This window comes from Columba livia, chromosome 4, assembly GCF_036013475.1.
Source record: "Columba livia isolate bColLiv1 breed racing homer chromosome 4, bColLiv1.pat.W.v2, whole genome shotgun sequence".
Lineage (NCBI taxonomy): Eukaryota > Metazoa > Chordata > Aves > Columbiformes > Columbidae > Columba > Columba livia.
Window position 1 is genome coordinate 66,687,848 of NC_088605.1, and position 21,314 is coordinate 66,709,161.

A 21,314-nucleotide genomic window follows, 5' to 3' on the forward strand; every position below is an offset into this window, starting at 1 on the left:
ATAAAACTAAGTGACAATTGCTAAATCTAGAGGTGTACACGAACCCAGCCCCGGAGACCTAAGGGTCCACAAGAATAAAGATTTTCAGCCAGCATTGTTTATCAGCAGGGTTACACAGTATAAGACAAAACATTTTGGAGTTAGCCCACACTTCAGGTTAATGTAATTTATTTTCTATTCAACCGCACCAACATACTTTGCAACTTTGTGCAATGCTATTTTAGATATTGATGTTTTTCTTGATAAATACTTTGGATTTCTTGATAAATTTTGTGGAAGCTCCCTGTCATCACCAGTGATGGAAAGTAGGAGCATGCAGGAAGATGAGACAACAGCCAGAAGTAGGTATACAGTGATAAGACCAGCCTTCAGCTGTCTCCTTAGTTACCGACTAAGATTCTAGTCCAATTAGTGGTGAGTTTTCCCTTCTCTAAGAGAATTTGTTATTTGTTTGCCTAAATGTACAAAAGCATGTAAAACTAAAGATAAGGATTCAGCCTCAGTGCTCTCCTCAATCATATGTTCACAACAAACAGCAAATGCTTTAGCTAAATTTGTGTTTTGGAGGCTGCATTGACAGTTTTAATAGCTATGTTATTTTTTACTTAACCTAAAATTACCTAATGATGATGGTAAGCTGTTCCATTCCTTTGAAGAATGATCCTAAAAGCTGCAGTACTAGTATGGATTAGAGGTGAGTGTATCTCCAATGTATCTACTAAAGGATCCAAGGCTAATAAAATTTACTAGGCATTAATTGCAGTGGCTATTTAAAAGCTTGTAACGTGGATCTGAAAGGAAGTATCTCTTCCAAAGTCTTTGGGAATCTCAAGGGAGTCAAAGAAGAGGAGGAAAGGGATTCTTTCTGTCAGTAGTTTTGTAATCTATTTCTTTTGCCTGTACTAGGCAATATAAGTACAGATTTGGAAGGAATAAAGTTTGTTTTAAAATTTCTGTTTTAGGATTACACAACAAGTATTTGCTTTCACAATGTTCAAAGTGTGTGATGATCACAGTTTTTACAAACTTCAAGCCCAGTTTACAAAACTTATGCAAAATCATATATGCAAATTCTTTGGTTTTGGCTTTGTTTTGCAGCAGCCATCTTATTGCTTGTTATTAAAAGGGACAAAATAGCTTCTTTTATCTTTGTAAGAGAAAAGGTTACCACCTGTGCACAAACTAACTGGCAGGATTTTTCAGTATGCAGAAAATACACTGTCCTTTTTGAATGAGAAGAAAGTGTCACACGGATGAATCATCTAGGCAAAAAAAAATAGCATACAGTAGCATGAATAAATTAGTGGTTTTGACAGGGTGCAATCTGGCACAACTCGTATTTCACCACTTTTCACGCTTATCAGTCTGTAGGTTTGTGACAAAATAATATATAATTTATTTGAAGTTGAAGTAAAATTTCCGGCAAACCCATGACTTGATCTTTGTTAAAGTTGCAAGGGGGTTTCACTGGCGTTCTCAATACAGAGGTAAAATATTTCTAGCCATTTAATTAGCAAGAAGCTTAATTTTTTCAGTTAAGAATAACTAAAAATGCTCTGTCTCTGCATAGTCAGGTATGTGTTGGAATACTTTTTTTTTCCAAACTGTGTTTTATGGTTGTAAACACACCAGCTTCACAGATCATAATTGGAGGAACAGAAAGGTGCCTTCTAATTTATTATTTTCTGTAAAGGCGTGTACAGGCTAATAATGGTCCTTATTTTACAGAAGACTACAGCTTCTCAAATTCAGAACAGAAATTAATTTGTTAAGTGTCATAAAGATTGTGATGGTACGACCTTTGTCCATTGATGTAAATAGCAAAACTGCACAGACTTCAGTGGAAACAGAAGTGGATTTGGAGGTAGATGATAAAAGGTACAGAAAATCTCAACTAAAAACCAAAAAAAGTCAGGCAGGAGAATAATATTATATATGTGTGTGTGTACATATATATATATATATACTCAAGTGAGGTAGCAGTGAAGTTGCTCAAATCTACAAAATATGAAAGCAAATTAAGGAAAAAAACCCCGTTCATTTCAAAGGGCTGTGTATAGAACAGCCTTTCTGTTAAGAACGAAGGCAGGACTGCCTTCTTAACCATGCACCCCTCTCTTTACAGGTCTCGAGAAAACACGTTTACATGACAGGTCATGTTTTACTGAAGAGCTGAATGACAGTGGGGAGAGCCAGAGCAGCCCCACATTTCTTTGCTTTGTTGACTTCAGGAAGCAGCAGGAGCCAGCAGCTGCTACTGGGTGCAGGGTAAGGCAGAACACTAGCTGCCTGCCTTGAAAAGTAAGCAGCACTTTTCCCTACCTACCAATCATTTGTAGCCCAGGGAAGCAGAGAAGTCATTTCAGTAATTTCAGCAGGCTTTACATGAGGTCACCTATTGTAACTCAGCCCTTTTTACTCCAAATATAATTTCATTCAGGTCAAGGAGCTGGGTAACACAGTTAGTAGTGATTTGCCATATCACTTGTATGATGTCCATGCTCATATTGCTTCAGCCAAGAGGATCAATAATGCTCATACAGAATGGAAATTTCTTTAAATCCTACATTTATCTTCTCCATGTGAGTAAATGTTATCTGTAAAAGTACCTGCGTCATGTCTTTATTTGCATGCAAGAAACAGCTAAATCTGCAGCTGATGTCATGACACACTTCCATAGCCTACAGCTTCAAGATTTGTTTATATTTTGTAGACTAACCATTCAGTTGTTTTTCATTTTTAGTGTTGTTTTATTACTTGCAATGAGCAATTGTAACAACAAAATAAGGATCGATGCAGAACAATGTCCATATCAACCACAGAAAAGGATTATTTGCAGTATTTAGGTGAGAGATTATTCTTGTTTGTTTATTAAGTTCTTGATACACTCGGATGGTTTTGCAATGAATAACACAACAGTGCAGCCTGTGATGACAGAATGGCCTTCTCCATATTTGGTCCTCCATTATTTATAATAGGAAGGAAATCTGTTAAAATGAATCCAGTTTGTTTGTTAACAGAAGAGCTTCTAAATGAGGTTTCTGTTATCCACCCAAGGGAGAAGAAGAAAAGAAGGAAAAAAAATAATAGGAGAGGTATAGGAAAGAGTGTATTACTAGAGTACATGAAGGTGTCTTTAGGCTACACCTAGTGTATTTAGCGTACAATTCAAGGGAAGGTGCTGGGAAAATTGAACCTAGGAGTGTGAGTGCTCTATGGAGCATAAGTTCAGCAGGATCATTACAGGACTAAAAGAACAAGCTTTTCTGGCCAGGGCATGCCTCAGAGAAGGTAAAAGGGCTGCCTGAATGTTGGGAACTAAGTCAGTCTAATGACCACTTGTTTTCCAAAACAAGGCTTAGAAAGCCTGTCAGAAATGGAGCCTGATTACACTGATCTCAATAGGAAAATGCAGGGCCATACCACACCAAGGAAGGGTGACAGGGCCCTTTCAAGATGGGGTAATAAAGAGAATTCTAATTCCTTGCCATTGAGCTATATCTTAAAAGAGCGTCGTCATAGCATTTCGAGGACTGACTTGTGCAGATTGGAGTATATATATATAACATCTCAGGTACAGGAACTGCTTTCGTTGATTTCCACTTAACACAAATATTTTGTTTCAAATATCATACAAGGTATCTCCTATTGAGAACATTAACTTTGCTGAGAACCACTTGCTGGTGAATTCTTCCATACCGAATTTTCCTTGGCAAGCCTGCAAAATAACACCTAATAAATAGATGGCTTCTGCTAGACATTTCTTCATTCTGTTTTATACTTCTCTGGTACAGGTAAGGACATGTACCCAGGGCAAGGAGCACTCTTTCTGTAGAAAAGATAATTTTGCAGCATTCTCCCAGATGATGTTATTTCCTTACGTCTGTGTCCACAACTATTGCTGTGGGGAGGGGGAATTCTTGCCAGAACGGTTTTCTATATTGTTATTGCCTTCTCTGGATCCCTTTCAATTTAAAATAAGTTGTTGCTGTGTTATCATATAGTACAACAGGGTCATACCTGTGCTAGTGAAAAAGCTGTACTGGGCTATTTAAAATAGGTTGGAAGACAAATCAGCGCATATTTTCAACTTTATCCGTTATTACTCTTTATCTGTTATTACTCTTGTTATTATCCACATTTAAACTGCTGTGGCATTTTCTCTACTCCTGTTGCAGCCAGCTCACTAAGTACACCTTGTGAGCCTATATAACCTTACCTAAGTAGCCTAGCCTGCTTGATTAAGTGCGTTTTTGAGCAGAGAGATGGGATTCTGTTAATCCTCCTCCAGCAAGTGTTGGTTATATTCCCTCAGAGAGGGGTATCTTGATGTGGGTCCTGTGAGCACAATGGCCAAAAATTTGGAAAAGTACTTCTCAGGCTGAGCTTTGGCTCAGCATCATGTGAGGGCCTGCAGTGGCACTGGTGCAGAGGGGGCTGAAGGGGGAAATACCATCCTCTTTGCTGCCTTTTCCTGGCTGGGCATGGATGCACTGGGTGCATCAGGAGCCCAGCCTCAGGAAGAAAGCCACGCACCTACTGTGCAAGCTCTTTTATTTCACAGAATCACAAAATGTTAGGGATTGGAAGGGACCTCGAAAGATCATTTAGTCCAATCCCGCCTGCCGGAGCAGGAACACCTAGATGAGGTGTGTCCAGGCAGGTTTTGAATGTCTCCAGAGTAGGAGACTCCACAACCTTCCTGGGCAGCCTGTTCCAGTGTCTGTCACCCTCAGGGGCTGATCCCAGCCTGACACGAGGTTGGCTGGGCAGTTTCAGCTCTCACCTTGGGCATTCCCAGCCGCCGGGCACGGCGCTCAGCGGCCGCGGGATGTCGGAGGGGATGATGTCGGAGGGGATGGTGCCGGAGGGCGCCGCCGGGAGTCCGCCCGCCCCGGAGCACAAAACCGTTTAACGGTTGTCCCGCTCCGCAACAGCGGGCGCGTTAGTAGCGCGCGAGGAGGGGGAGCGAGACGGCCTCGCGCTGCGCTCTGATTGGCTGCCGCCCCGCCCGGGGGCCAGCTGGCCGCGGCGCTCGGCGGAGGCTGTGGGCGCCGCCGTGAAGTTTGCGGGCGGGCGGGGCTGCCGGCGCTGCGGCTGCCCCATCCCCGGCGGGCTGCTCACGGCCCTGCGCGCCCCTGCACCTTCTTCCCCGTGGTGGGCTTCGCCCTGCGCCCGGTCGGAGCAAGGCGGTCCGGCAATGGCGGGGCGCGGGCGACGGCGCTGAAAGGTGAGCGGGGCGGGCGGCACCATGCCGTCTTTGAACATCACCCCGGAGCAATTCGCGCAGCTCCTGAGGGAGAACAACGTGACGCGGGAGCAGTTCATCGCCCTCTACGGGCTGCAGCCGCTGGTGTACATCCCGGAGCTGCCGGGGCGCACGAAGGTGGCCTTCGTCCTCATCTGCGTGCTCATCTTCGCCCTGGCGCTCTTCGGCAACTGCCTGGTGCTCTACGTGGTGACCCGCAGCAAAGCCATGAGGACCGTCACCAACATCTTCATCTGCTCCCTGGCGCTGAGCGACCTCCTCATCGCCTTCTTCTGTGTCCCCTTCACCATGCTGCAGAACATCTCCTCCAACTGGCTCGGCGGTGGGTACCGGGGCCGGGGCGGGCAGTCCCGGGTCGTTACGGGCTCGGCGGCCGCCGGGGGAGGTTGGGAGAACGGGCGGTGAGGCGCAGCGGTGGAGCTGCGCTTGTGGCCGTGGAGCCACTAGGAACGTCCGCCCCCTCTCGTGAGGGACCCCCGGGGTGTCGGTGTTCCCCGCCGTGAGCCCCGGACAGCCTCGGCCGTTGGGGCCGCTCCTGCGCTGCGCTCCGCACTCGTACAGCGCTTAAACTCTACGGTGGAAACTTTGAACGCCTGTCTCTCTAGAGCTGCTGGTCGCGTTCGGAGTTTTTTTATCTCAGGACTGAAGCGTTCTCTCCAGGTGTGTAGTTCAGTAACCTCAGCCTGCCGTCAGCTGCTTTTCCGCACGGTTAAATGACTTTATACCACTCCCTCGGGTTATGTTCAACCTAGTGCACTTTCATGCTTGTATTCTTTAGAAGTTGCAGTATGTATGTGTGTGTGAGAAGCTGTATGTTGTGTGCTGCTGAAGAGATAGTCTTGCAGTACTGTCTCTTTTGTTTTTTTTTTTTTCCTCGAAGTAATGAAATCTGTCTGGCAAGTGGAAGAGCGTTCAATCTTTATTCAGTTCATCCGACAGCAGTCCACTCAGAGTCAGACCTCCTTAATCTTTCATGAGAGGATAAAAATGTATCCTTGGAGAATTAAGGGAGTGAGAGAACATGCAGGATTTATGTTGAAATGATGTATTATTTTAAAGATATGCTCATATCTTGGGAATTATGTTGTATTCCTTTTGAAGACCTTTGGGCAAGGCCTCCCTGATGCCTAGAAAGAACTATTATTTCTTTCTTTTTTATGCATCTCAGTTCCAAAGTAGTAACGTAGCAAAAAGTCAAAGGTGAAGTAACACTAGAAATCGTGTTTCTCTTCCTTTTATTGGTCTTAAAACAATGTTTGATAGGCTTAACTGGAAAAATAAAAGGGGTGGTTTTGCAGCAAGTAGCAGACAACATCTTATACAAACACAAATTGAAATATTTTTCAGAATACTTCAGTATGAACAGAAAGGATGTTCATAAAGTGACACCATCACGTTTCAATTTCCAAAGCTTCCTGTGCTTCTGATGTTGGGAGACAGTGAAGGTTACATTCACAACATGGAGATTTGATTCCAATACATCTTGTGGATTAGAATGCAGGATGGAAATTGACAGGTCAGAAGAGACTTGAAAAGCACATGGATACTTAACCCAATGAAAATTTGGCTTCATTTTTTGTCTGAAAAACAGGAACTCCCTGGGAGAAGTTATGAATACAAAACTCTAGGAGCTACTGATAATAAGGACAACTGTTTCATTTTCTCATGATCTGTCTTTTGGGGAGAGTAACCACTACTTTAAGACAGCACAGATGTTGAACCCCAGAACTAATAAGGATTTGTAAATAAAAAAATATAGAATAAATCGATAGCTATACTGTTGTGCCTTCCTTTTGACTGTGGTAGTTCCAGTTCTCCTTGCTCAAAGAATACAGCAGAAAGTTCCTGGTGGCATCAAGAGATACCACGTAAATGGATGAGGACTGGATAACTTTCCCTAAAGATAAGAGGTGTGATTCTTCTTTCTTGTAAGGGAGACCCCAGTCTGTCAGTTTGACCACACATCTGACCAGAATCAACTGAAAGTTATGTGGGATGAAGGCTCCACCTGAGGTGAATTACAGGAGATATGGCACAGACATGTGGAACAGCATGGGGAGACTATGTTTTTGCTTACCTTCTCTTACTGAGGATGCTTGACAAAAATCTAGAAGTACTGAGCATAAAAGGTCTAGCATAGTTGCAACAAACATCTTCACATATTTAGTAGCTGAATACTTTAAAGTACATTGTTTTGTGTGTTTTACGGTACTTGTTGTCTACCCTCATTGCTATGGTCTTCAGTATAAGCAGATCCATAGGTCCCATTGACTTTGATAGCAGTCTTTATGGTTCTGGTAAGATAATTAGCTTTAACTAACACAGTATCAGGAGGACATAGTAAGTAACATAATTGATGTATGTTACCCTTCACTGTTGGGGGTGTGTGTGTGTGTACAGTAAAATTCAGGAAAACAAATGAGAAGTAAATTGATGGTATCTTAACGGTATATGATTCCTGAGACTTATGCTGTGAAGCATTAATTGTGATTACAGTTATACTCAAAACAGAACCTGCCAGTCTGGGAGGAGTCTTTTCCTTGCTAGCTCTGCTGATTTTTCTGTTTGCCTTTGATTTTGTAGTCTGAAAAAGTTTATTCTTATCCACCTTAATGCAACATCTCTGAGCAGTGCAAGCTCCAGATCTGTTAAGAAAAAGGTGATTTGACTATGTAACATATCCTTATTGGAAAGTGGTGTACCCTGAGATGTTTGATGCCAGAAATATCTTTGTGTTTTGGAGCACTTAGTCACTTTGTCTTGATTTAGCTGCACTTGCATCACTAAAACAAGCATCTGTACTAGGAGATGTGAACTGAGATGTGTATGCTTTGAACTTGTCTTTGATTTGGAGCAGCCATAGTTTCAGAGTAGATGTTATCTCTTAAGATATTCTGGGATGCTGTCAGAAAGGATTAATTACCATTTTGGTCCCTCTAAAGTGAAGGAGGAAGCACTTTTACCCCAAAGGATTCCAAGTATGCGTAGTTTAGAATGAGACTCCAAGGAAAATGTTGATAGCTGGTGATGTAAAGTAACTTAAATTGTGGATGGTAAAGTGCCTTCTGTAATAGATAGTATTTGTCAAGATGCTTTAGATACTGAAGATTTCTCACATTTGCAGCAGTACACTTATCAGAACTTGATTAATTTCTGACAGAACTGGGAAAAACTAGAGTACTGGCATGACTTTTTCCACAGTATATTCATTAATATGTTTTAACTTCACCTGCAGTTTAGCAACATCAGTTTCAAGAAAGTGGACTCTACCTCGCACTGTTAAATAAAGTATAGGCTATTTGAGGTGCATGGTCTAATTCCATGCAGTCATCCCATATTATACTGTTTTACCTCAGCTACTGGAGTTGACCATAAATTGACTTAAACTACCACAGATCTACTATCCAATGCTACATTCATACCTTTTTCTGGGCAGATGTATATATAATGTTCTTTATCCTCTGTAGGTAACACATGAGAGACTTGTGCATCATGGATAGCAAAGTACTAAGAACACAAAATGCCTTTATTACCAAGAATGGATATAAAAAAATGTATTGCCCAAGTACAAAAGACCTTTAAGGATATAATCTGTATGATGATGATGACATCAGAGAATGGCTTTAGGATTTTGCCTTTGTTATCCTGATAAAAGAGAATCTGATTTTTAAGTGGGGAACGGAATGGCTGAATTATACATACAGGCAAAACCTCTGACAACGGAGGCATGAAGAATTGTTTAAAGGAATACCATTTATATCTGCAGACTTCTGAATGTGTTATCATTGGGGAAAACTAATCATTGCTTGAATAAACTATGCAGTTTTCAGCAGTGCATGAGGAGTACTTTTGGGAATGTCTTAGCATCTTGAAAAGTAGAAGCAATTACTTATTTTAATTCCAAATAATCCTCTGCAAATTATTTTCTTTCCCCATTGGAAACAGTATTAAATGCTACAGTGCTGTCTTCACTAACAATTTGTTGGAAGTGTTTGCTAAAAGACTTACGTTGTAGAAACTTGAAGATTTTGATACATATTTAAGACATTAGGTAATGTATATTTTAAAATATTAAAAAAGGCACATGTTTCTCTACTGGGGAAATGTAAATGGAAAATGAACAGGCAAAAGAGGAGATACATTTTCAGCAAGTCTTTCCAATAAAAGAACCTGGTTTTAAACAGCCTTTAGAAAGTATTTGAAAAATATTTATCAGTTTATTTCTGATTTAGACATATTAGATGCCTAAAACTACTTCATAGATTGAAAAAAAAGCTGAAAAAAAATCATCTATTCTGATACATTCAGCATAGCCACAGGAAACTGAAGAGATGAATCAGAATCTGAGAAACAAACTAAAGTTTTCTCAATGCCTAGTTTTAGCACAAGAAGACTTCAGTGTTGGGTTCCTATCAGAATGTTTACTGTATTGGAGCTGTGTTTGTCTCTGTATTTGGAGTAGTTACGTAGTTGTTATGTATTTTGTGCAGTGTAGTATAAAAATGCCCTGGGTGTTCTCAAAGACGTGGAATAAGTCTACCTGTGTCCTCTGCAATGGGGAGCAGAAAGTGGCAGCCTTTTTCCCTTAGCTCCGTGTGTCTAGAACCTGAGTTCGTCTCTTTTAACATCCATTAATGACCCCGAGTAGGTGATGGTCACATTTTGGAGTCAGACTCAAGAATTTAAACTCCAATTTAAGTGAGGATCTAGTTAGGCTTTTCATTTGAATCAAACTAGTAAACATTGTTTTCAAGAGTAAGTCAGTGATTGCATTAATCCTAGATTTTGATCATTATGTCTTGATTCTGATTTAGGGGCAAGGAAAATGCCTTTTGTTCTGAAAAAGACTGGTTAACTCAAGGCTGGGATGCATACAAGCAGATAATAGAAGAGTTTCTGTTTTGAAGTCACTCACTTTTAAATCTTGTATATTGTATTTACCAAGTGATCAATCATTTTGAAGCCTGAGAGAAGAAATCTAGTTTGGGTCAATTAACTGTAATACACAGGAGAACAGAGTAGTCCATGTAGACTGACTTCTGAGAGTGAGTGACTACAGCTGGGATGGCAGAGATAGGATGTTGCTGTGTCAGTGGGCTTTAGCTGCCAAATCCTGCTGGAACTGTATGTTCTGCCTGCTTTTTTTTTTTTTTTTTTTTTTTGCCTGCTTTTATTGCGCTTCTTTTCATTGAAAGAAGAGGCAAATAATTATCTTGATTTGTTTACAATGATTTAAAGGCTGTATGGATTTAAGATAAGGAGTTAGTAATGACAGAAAAAGATGTTTAGCTTGGAAAAAGTGAATGATCAAGCTTCTCAAATTCCTTCTCTTGAAGATGGCTTTAGTAATTAATGATTCAAATCAGCAGCTAAGAAGCATTGCTTTATATAAATCGTAATGTTGTTTGGAATCTGTGTTTCATAGCTATTTTTCTACAAAGAGTTTACATCTTGACAGTAACTAAAAGTATGAGGCATCTGTTTAATTGTAGTTCTTTTACAAGGTAGGAGACTACTTTTCATAAGTAAGAGGATGTTTAAAATGTATGCATGTTTTAATTTTTTTTCCTTAGGGAAACTTAATCACTATTTTCTTATGTAATTTATTATATGGTTGTCATTTACTAACTATTGTGAAGTTGTTGGCTGGTAGTTGCAGTGTAACTGAAATGCAGGACAGCATTGTTTTCAGCAGTTTCCTGTAGACAGTGATTGTACTGTTCAAATTGATGCATCTCTCGGATTTATTTGAAGCAAGTAGATCTCATCCTTTCTTACCTCATTTTTAATTCATCGATTTGAAGAAGAGTGCATACTTCTCTGCTTCTTTATTGTTTTTCACCTTTGAAAGACAAATAGCTCTAACTGCTTTTTTCCACCTCACAGTCAACTTCTTCTGGTTATTACAATTTAGGGTGTTCTTTTCTTGACAGCAGCTGTAGGTTTATGTTTATGATTGATATATCTCAATACAGCTTTTAAACATTGTTCCTAAAAGTTTGTCTTAAGCCATATTTGCTTTCTCAGCATTATTTCAGTGCTATTGAACCAGGAAACACTTCACATTCCCTTCCTTCCCCCATTAAAATGAAGTGACTTTCTTTGGCAAATGCTCCCTTTAACCAAATGCTGATTAGCTTAATAACTCAAAAAACACTATAAGGAGTGAGATTTAAACAATCTTGATTGAAACTCACTTAAGTGGGCTTTTTGTTTCTTACTTTTGTATGTTACTCTTTCACTAATTGTCATCTTTAGTTAGGATGCAAAATTATGCCTTGAAGAATTAATAAATTAATAACAAAATAAAGCCATTCAAGTGCCTTTATTGTAAAGATAAAAAGCAAATCCATTCTTATTTTCAGATTGGTTGGGAGATATGAAATTTCATTGTATTCTTAATCCAATATTGTTTTATTATAGGTAAGTGTATCATGAGAAGTACATAGTACCTGATACAAATTACTAAAGTTGCTAGCAGTCATGTTAGTGAATGGAAAGAAGACTTGAATAATAATAGTTGTTAAACCTTATTTTCTCTAAACCATGTTCTCAACAGTTACATTTTTATCAGCTTGGTTAGAAAAAAGGCATAAAATAGTATATTCCTTTTAAGTCTTCTGTTACTCCGTGATATATCTGAACATAAAAGTGGAAACTAGCTTGACATGTTTTGAATGTATCAGTGTTTCACACAGCTGTTTTTTTACCTGTCTCAGTCTTATTTTATTTTCACTGTTTAAACTATGTTCTAGCAGCATATTTCCACCCCTCCCCCCAGAAATTAATATATCTTCCTTATAGTAAAAATAGGGTTTTTTTCCTCAGTTTTTCCAGAATGAGCTTACAGCTAGCAGGCACTTGAGTTCGCATCAGTTTCTTCTTGCTGCAGGTGAAGCTTTTTTACACAAGGCAGTTAAATGTTGAATGAAATGTGCATGCATTATTGGATCAGGAACTGGACTTCACTATCTGTTTCCCAAGAGCTCCTTGAAAGCCTGGCCTAGTGGACAGAAGTTTCCCTGTTCCTTGTTCCCTTCATGGAGGGTAGGATTAATTTTTGAAAGTTTCCTGTTATTTTCTTTTGGTTTTCTGTGTTTCTATGTTTTTTCCCCCTCAGGGTGTCTATGACATCTTAAGGGTTTACTTACAACTGAATAATTGAATCGGATATTCTTTTGCTGTGTTGAGTCTATGGACTACACCTAGGTAAAGTATAATTAATGATAAATAAGGGAAATAATCCCAGCCATTGCTGAAGTGGATACTGAACTGTAAGGATGTGAGGAGACTGTCAGAATGCAGACATACAAAATTATTTTAGGGTCAAAAATATGGTCAGAAAATGAGTAAATGACAAGTAGGTTGGAAAAGGCACTAACATAAGATTTTTGAGGAAGAGTAATTTAAACTACAGTTTCTAAGAGGGTTGGGACTTGAGGATGAGTAGTGGAGAATACATATTCGATTCTTAACATATTAGTCACTTCTGGGAAGCTATAGCAGCGATGAAATCTGCAGATCTGTGCTAGCTGTGCATAAACACTATAAGAACCTATACATCTGTGGAAATGCAGGCAGGAAATTGCCTCTAATGTGCACACAGTCATTAACAGAATGTGTTAATCAGGAAAGAGGGAGACTTGGAGAATGGAAAGATGATGAAGATATTGAATTTTTCCGCTTATTCTAGGTCTCTTGGAGGACTCCTATAGATGTCATTTGGCAGAATGATGCTTTATGTGCCCAAGTGTACAAATAGAGTGGTATTTTAAATGAGCAGAGGAATGTGTTTGCAACAGCAGAAAAGGTATACTTTTAAACAGTTAACATGGAGACCTTCATAAAACTGGAGCATAATCTGCCAAGGTAAAAATGGTAATAAGTATCCCTGTAACTTGGCACTTCTGGAACTAGATGATGGAAGTCTGGGTGAAAAGTGAAATAGGAATAAGTCTCAGACTGATACAGACCAACAAGTATGTCCTTAGAAGTCTTGGTTTTGCAGATGTGGTGTGTACGACAGAAGAATGACTTATCAAAGCTACATTTGATTAGTAGCTTAAATAGGTGACTTAGCAGTTTAGCTGTTAAAATAGATTGAATAATAGTAATCTGTTCTTGTACAATAGCACTTTAGTAATGAAGTCTGGTTTTGTTTTCATGAACTACAACAGTTGCATACCTTACTTTCTGACTATTGCAGGTGCCTTTGCTTGCAAGATGGTACCATTTGTTCAATCCACTGCTATTGTAACAGAGATTCTTACAATGACCTGCATTGCTGTGGAAAGACACCAGGGAATTGTGCATCCACTAAAAATGAAATGGCAGTACACCAATAAAAGAGCTTTCACGATGCTAGGTAAGATTTTAGGTATCTCTAGTAATGGTTTGTATAGAGAAATAATCAACAATGTAGACCTGACAGAACAAAAGGCACTGATATGACCAGTGATTCAGAGGGAGAGTTAATGATAAGCCTCATAATGTTTATAAAATAGTGCCTCTGTGTATAGTAGTTACTAGCCAAACCCCTCATTTTTTCAAACAAGACTCTGATAAACCTTTGCCAGGTTGCTAAAGGAATGTCACTGCTGTAAATGGTCCTTCCATTGTTATATGAAGACAATATATAATACATAGTGTTACTCATGCAAATTAAGTTGCTTTTACGCACGCATACCAATAAACGAAGGTAACTTGAAAGAAAAGAAACTGATAACAAAAGAGCATGCTGTTATTGATGTGAATGTTGACTGATGTATGCCTCATATACAAAACTTTGTTTTTTATTCAAATTGTCTACTTTGCCTGACTTTTTAAAGATGAAGCTGTTAAACAGTTAATACCAGAACTTATGCTGCTTATTGTACAAAGTATTAAAAATGTGTTTGTTTACAGGTGTAGTCTGGTTGCTGGCAGTTATTGTTGGATCACCCATGTGGCATGTGCAACGTCTTGAGGTACGTTAGGTGAAATGGAAATTCATGTTTTAAACTCAGTCCTTGCTGGACCTTTTTGTGCCTTTAGTAATGAGACTGAATAAACTCCAGAGAAATGGGAGTGGGATAAGAGAAGTGAAGCTTCGGTTCTGTGTGCCAGCATGAGAAAGGCTAAGGATTAGGATTTCCATGCACTGGAAGATGGACTACCAGCAGCAGCTAGTCATGTTTACCCTCCCCAATTATGTCAAAGAGCACTCATTGACTCATTGCACCTCTGACTTTCGCTGTGGCTTACACTTGGTTTATAGATGCACTGGCACACAGCAGTGTAGGGCTTAGATTAGTGTTTCAGGATGCCATAGTGTTTTCTGAGATTTTGAATGGTGTCTAGTTTAAAATCTAATCAGCTGCCCATTATAGTTTAAGCAGTTACTGTATGCTTTTGGAGAGGAAAAAAAAAAAAAAGCTTGTCAGAATATACTGCTTAGTGAATTTTAATGTTAACAAATATTTTTTTTAAGTGAGTAATATGTGAGGCTTCTGTATAACCATTTGCAAAATACATAGCCATGGTCTCCTTTGAAAATCCTAATTAAAAAAAAAAGATTTTGAGGAGGAATGCAAATCAAAGCATTTCTTGACCTCTCTTTGTCAACTTGGATCACCTAACACTTGATATGGAAAATGCTTGGAAGAATTTTGTCACTTGGATAAGTCCCTCTGTTGAGTTTTGGTTGTTGTATTAAGAGCAAAGAATATTTGACTGTGCTTGGTTTTTACACTTGGAGTAAACACTGTATTGACTCATATGCTTTATACTTGTTACAGGTTAAATACGACTTTCTATATGAAAAAGTCTATGTTTGTTGCTTAGAAGAATGGACCAGTCCGATTTATCAGAAGATTTATACAACATTTATTCTTGTTATACTCTTTCTTCTTCCATTGATGTTGATGCTTTTTTTGTACACTAAAATCGGTTATGAACTCTGGATTAAGAAAAGGGTGGGAGATGCTTCAGTTCTTCAGACCATTCATGGGAATGAAATGTCTAAAATATCAAGGTGTGTAAAGTAAAATATAATTGGAACTTTGACTTCTGTAAAGCATTTTTTTTCCTGGTAGTTCTTGAAAAACAGTGTAAAAGAAGAAAAAAAAAATCTATCCTTATCCTTTGGGAACTCTACAAACATGGGCCAGATTTTTAAAGCTAGCTAGTTTTTTAACACTTAGATATCCAATTTAAGGCCACTGAAACAAGTTGTTTTCTTCAAAGTATATTGTAGCCACACTTTGGAACTCAAGCCCTTTCCATAAAGCTCATATTATACATTGTGAAATGTTTGTTTTTGAAAAATGTAGACCATGAGTTAGAAGATGACTTAGGGAAAATGCTGCTACATTATTTCTCTATGTTCTATGGAAAGTTCCACCTATAATTCTGAGACTGTGCACACTGCTTTATGGTCCTATTATAAGTTAAAAAAAATACGAATTAGTTTAAAAACTACTTTGGTACAGTTTATATAGCTTCTGAACAGTTTTGAGTGTTCTCAGATAGGTTTGTGTTAGACTATCCAGATGGTAACTCTCTGAAAAGTTATAAACATCAGCAATTATGTATTTTGCTATTTAGCACTAAATGTGTTCTACCCTTAATATTGCCTCATGTTTTTTCCTTTCATTTGGCAAACTGATCTGTTGCCTGATGTGCTAGAAACCTCTAACAGTTTTGCTCATTGAGGAGAATATCACCTTAAGCATTGAATTTAAGGAGAAAGCTGATAAGCAGCTTAAAGTGATTCTTTAGATATTTGTCTAACAAAGTGCCTAAGGAAGTGGACCCTGTAAGTCAAAACTGAAAGAGGATGCAATTTCACAAGAGTTAAGGTGACATGTAATTTTTGGGCTACTCCTTAGCTTATTTTCACACAGTGGGGAGAAGATCTTGTAATTGCTACCAGTGATGTTTTGCTACTTTAGCTAAAGTGAGAGATCCTTCTTGGAATCTATAAATGCAGTTATATGAATTATATATCTTGATGATGCCAATAAATTAATGTATATCTTGAGTTTGTGAGATATGCTAGTGGAGGCAGGGAGTATATTTCTTGCTGTTACTCCAGCTTTTCACCCACCAGCAAAGGTTGAATGTTTCAGGTATAGTTTCATTTACTTGCTGTGAAATTCTGTATGTCATTGGGTGCTGCATGTATGGCCAGTGCTTCCAATTCTAGGAAAACACTCTTTTTTGAGCTATTAATGGAATTTCATGTGGTTTTGGTTTGTTTCCCCCCCTCCCTCACCCACCCCCTTCTATTGGAATTGCGTCTGCTTGAATGGAGTGAAAATATCTTGCAAGATATGCTAGATGTCATTGCTTGCTGCAGCTGCAAAGTGCATTACTTTCACAAAAGAGAGAAATAAAAGGCGTTAATTTACGTATTAGATTTATACGATGCTGCCTATTTTGTTGTTGTTGTTGTTTAAAATGGAATAGCGTACTTCTGAGCATTCTTTCAGGGTTTTATTGCAACCATCAGAACACATTTGCAGATCTAACTTAATGAGACATACATAGCCACCAGTCGTTTCAGTATGGAATGTCTTGATGCAATTTCAGGAAAAAGAAACGAGCGATTGTAATGATGGTGACAGTGGTGTTTCTTTTTGCGGTCTGTTGGGCCCCTTTCCACGTGATTCACATGATGATAGAATACAGTGAGTATCTGCTATGTGTCATACAATAAAGCCTTTCTTAGTTTTTTTGATAATGGAAATACAAGTTTTGAAAAGCTGAGGCTGCTACAGCATTTAGCTATAGAACACCTTCTGCTAGCAAAGGCAAATGTTTTGCTTATCAGTCCTGAATCACTGTTTTGTAATAGAGATACGTAGCCAACAACAGATAAATTATGCTGAAGTCTGCAATAGACAGATCTGCATTTTCTGTAAGAAAATGACTATGTTTCAAAAAACCTCTTGTTGGATGTATTGTTCGGGAGATACCATGTAGCTGAGATACACTTGTGTGTCAGCCACATCTCCTGCTCTGTGAATAAAAAAACATGTTTTTTTTTGGCTGTAAACCCTACTGGCCTTCATTGCAGGGTGGGTGGGAGGGAATCCAAACTTTATGAGCTCTTTTAGAATGTAAACCCTTCGGAAGGGAGATTGGCATTACTTCTGAATTTGAACAGCACATAATCCAGTCCTGTAAAGGAGGTTTACTAGATGTTGTAATACTTAGGAAAATGCAAGACCTGAATGCTGGGATAGTGAGGCTATATCTGTAGATTCTTTTTCTTTCTATGTCTGTCATGCTACCCTCATTAGCTGAAAGGTTCGAAGTACCTGACCAGAAGGTAAAAATTATTTCCAATTGTAAAGCCTCTTGAACAAGTGACTTTAAAATTCAAATTTAATTTTAAGTTCATGTATGAGCACTTCTATTTACATCTGTCTAAGATGTCATACTGTTTTGAGTTAAACTGCTAGGAAATATTTGTCTTTTCACCTGCACTGGATTTAATGAGGTAATCATATTGGAAATTTAAATACTGGACATCATAGTGATAATACACAACTAATCCAGTTGAACCACTATGCTCTGGACTGCATAGTAGCTTGGAAATGTCCTCTATGCTTGTTATCTTTCCTTTTTGCTATGTGCCCTATTCTCTGGGGTCTTGTACTGTTCATCTCCCATCTCTTGCTAGGGGACTCTTATAGTATGTGCGATTATACAGCTGGCAATATGTAGAAAGTTCAAAGTAGCTGTTGTAATCTACTTGCAAAAGGCAGCAGCTGCCTCTTTGCCTTCTATCATAAGCAAGGTCACAGCAGAGAAACTGGTAGTCCTGCAGCCAGTCAGCTGAACAAAATTACAATGATACCTTGTCAGAATCAGAAATGCAGAAGCTGTAACTATCAAAGTTGTCTGCATTGTCCCATGTTAAGATTGTCCATAACGCTCCACAAACTTTGTTTATATAATATTTTGTTCTCTTTTCATTGCTGATTTCAGGGATTATTTCAGGTGCTTCAAGGTCTTTAGGTTATGTGCCATGTAAACTTTTGTGTGATACTACTTATTAAAAGTTTGGTAGCTGTTTGAATTAAAGCAATTCATAGTCTTCTGTGATAAGAATGATTAAAAAGTGGGAGATGGGACCAAGCAGATGCATTTTTACTCTGAGCTGGTCTGTGCTAATACAGAAAGAAGCAATGTGTGACAAGATAGGGATTGGTGTTTATGGTGTTATGGCAAGTTTTTTTGCTCATAAATTGTCTCTTTTGCATTACTTTGTCCTTCTTTACATATATACAGAGCAGGACTGTGTGGTAGATCTTGATCTTGCCTTGCTGTTAAAATCGTGGTGTTAAGAACCTCCAGCAAGGTCTTTTGTGATGTTAAACAAAAGCTTCTAATGCTAGACTGGATATAAATGGGCTAAGTAGTGGGTATTTATGCCATTATGTGCTTACAGCATATTTCCTTTTTCCTTTCCAGGTAACTTTGAAAAGGAATATGATGATGTGACAGTGAAAATGATCTTTGCAATTGTCCAAATCATAGGATTCTTCAATTCTATTTGCAACCCTATTGTGTATGCTTTCATGAATGAAAACTTTAAGAAAAATTTTCTGTCTGCCATCTGCTTCTGCGTTGTCAAAGAAAATGCATCACCGACCAGGCAATTTGGGAACTCGGGGATTACTATGAGACAGCAAAAGGCAAGTGTTTCTCAAAGAGATCCCATTGACTCAGATGAAGCCAGGAGGGAGGCATTCAGCGATGGCAACATTGAAGTCAAGTTCTGTGATCAGCCAGCTTCAAAAAGGAATTTGAAAAGGCACCTTGCCTTATTCAGCCCTGAGCTTACGGTGCATTCTGCATTAGGAAATGGACAGTAACATCACAAAGATTTTGAGGATGGAAAAAGCATTCTCTTTATTTCATAATTTTGAATAAACCATTTAAAATAGTTTTCTACTCTGCATGCTAAAATGAGGGGAAGAATATTTTGTGGATTATGATAATGTTGGGGTAACGGTTGAGAAAATGTAATATATTTTATAAAGAGGAGGATTAAGACTATGGAAAACAATATTACTGTATGATTTCCAGGAGAGAAAAGAAAAACCAAAGACAGACAAACAAACAAAAAATCCCACAAACGTTTTTCTTCTAAAGTTTGCCCTCTCCTTTATGTAAACCAAATAGCTGTTGCTTCCTCTGTTTACTTTGTGTCTGGACATTGGCACACTGCTGTACCATACACAGCTGAAGATGGGAACTACAGAAAAAAATGCACACTTTCTTTGGGTAACTTGGGAATCTAACATGAGTTTAACATTGTCTGTAAGGTCTGCTTTCTGCAGCTCTGAAGACAGAGAAACTTCAGATCCTAGTTCAGGAAAAATGCAGACTGAAATGCAATTCTAATTGGCAAAGTATATGAACGAGCCAGCCAGAATTTGGCTCTGAAGAGATTAAGATTTAAACATTGCATGTATGTTCAGGTTTTGTTAATGGGAAGCATATCAGAAATTAACAATGCATGCATAATTAATACAGGTTAATTCTTGGGTACAAAATCAAATGTTAGTGTATTCCCCTGTTAACTGCATTGTTCCTGCTGAAAAATGTTGACATTGAAAAAGTGCTGTACAAATCAAGGGGCTGCAGATGCTGGAGATGTGATCTATATAATAAGCATTGAGTTTAACTTAGTCATGTTTGGATATATGAGTTATGTATTGAAAGTGTGGTGAACACACAGTGTTGCCATTTTCTGGAGGCATATAAGGGCCAGATCCAGAGCCTCTTGGGACTCTACGGAAGACTTAGAGTTGAATATCATGCTCTTTTGACTAGACACTTCTCTGCAGACATGCACAAATTTTTCTCTCTCTCCATCATTAATTACTGTCTAACAACAGGGCCAATGTGCTGTTATTTTTAGGCTTCCTGGAGTTGAAATCCATACAAATTCTAAAATTTTTTAATCTTGGTGGGTCAAACTGAAGAATTTTAAAATCGAAGGATTCTTGCAAGTGTGGGGCTGGGGAAGAAGTGTGATTCAGAGTGATATACTATGATCAGATCCCACAAAAGAGGCTTTACATAACTTGCAACTCCAGCGGAGGTTAGGTTGGACCTTTAATCGCCTGTGAAATGTTGGTGCTCTTTTCTGTCATCCTTTGTCTCATCTAAAGGACCTTGGTGCTTCCTTGGCAGTAATTTTAAAGGTTCTTTTGCATTGCCACTTACATGTCTTTGTAAATGAAAATTTAGTCTAAATTATCTTTGTATAAATTGGAAGTAATCTCATCCTTCTGTAATGTTTGCAAATTTCAATTGAATAAGGAATTCTGATGATGGTTTGTGACTTACCCTTTATTTACATATATATATATTATTTAGACTGCATATGATATACTCATATGCAATGACAGGGGACCACTCCTGACTTGTTCTGATAACCGGTAATTCAGACCACTCCTATTTAAATAAACTTATGTATTAGATAAAATAACGATTTTGGAGAGCTATGTCTAGGCAAAACACGAGCGAGCTCAGTTTCTGTTTTAGACACTCATGTAGACATGCCCTTGTCCATTATCTTTGAATAATGCTGTAAGAAACAGTCACAGTTTTTTTGCCTGCAGTTACAACTTTGGCTTCCTTTGAAATACAAACTACGAGAGAAATGGTCTTCATCTTTCTAGACAGTGGTCTTTTACTGGAAGTTTTCTGCCCTAGAGAACAGGGGCTCATGGAGGTTTGTTATCATGGTTTTCCTCATTGGTGTAAAGTTTATCAAGCTGATGATGAGAACTATGGGTTTCGACAGATTCTGTAACTGAAAAACACTTTAAGTTTTTCATTTATTTGCACTGCTATTTTTGATGATGGGTTTTAACAAGTATTTAACAAAAACTTCTAAGTATTTTATGTTTTTGACTTATCTGTTTATTTTATTGTCTTATACAATGTTATGTCAATGAGTAACTGTTGTAGTGTTGTATTATCTTTTTAATTAAAATTCCTTTTTTTTTGTCATTGCTGGTACTGTGATACACTGGGTGCA

At 38.5% G+C, this 21,314-nt stretch overlaps 1 protein-coding gene across 2 annotated transcripts; it reads left to right on the forward strand.

The window, feature by feature from the left end:
* The first annotated feature begins 4,683 nt into the window (after positions 1-4,683).
* Positions 4,684-21,286, forward strand: QRFPR (pyroglutamylated RFamide peptide receptor). 2 transcript variants are annotated; one of them, XM_065062164.1, is made up of 6 exons: positions 4,697-5,591; positions 13,476-13,634; positions 14,174-14,235; positions 15,046-15,281; positions 16,841-16,938; positions 18,731-21,286. In XM_065062164.1, exons 1-6 carry the CDS (start codon positions 5,252-5,254, stop codon positions 19,132-19,134), a joined length of 1,299 nt encoding a protein of 432 aa, XP_064918236.1. In that variant the 5' UTR covers positions 4,697-5,251; the 3' UTR covers positions 19,135-21,286. The 2 variants fall into 2 exon arrangements, with proteins under 2 accessions (XP_064918237.1, XP_064918236.1); XM_065062165.1 differs by lacking the exon at positions 13,476-13,634 and having other exon boundaries at positions 4,684-5,591.
* The last annotated feature ends 28 nt before the right edge of the window (positions 21,287-21,314 follow it).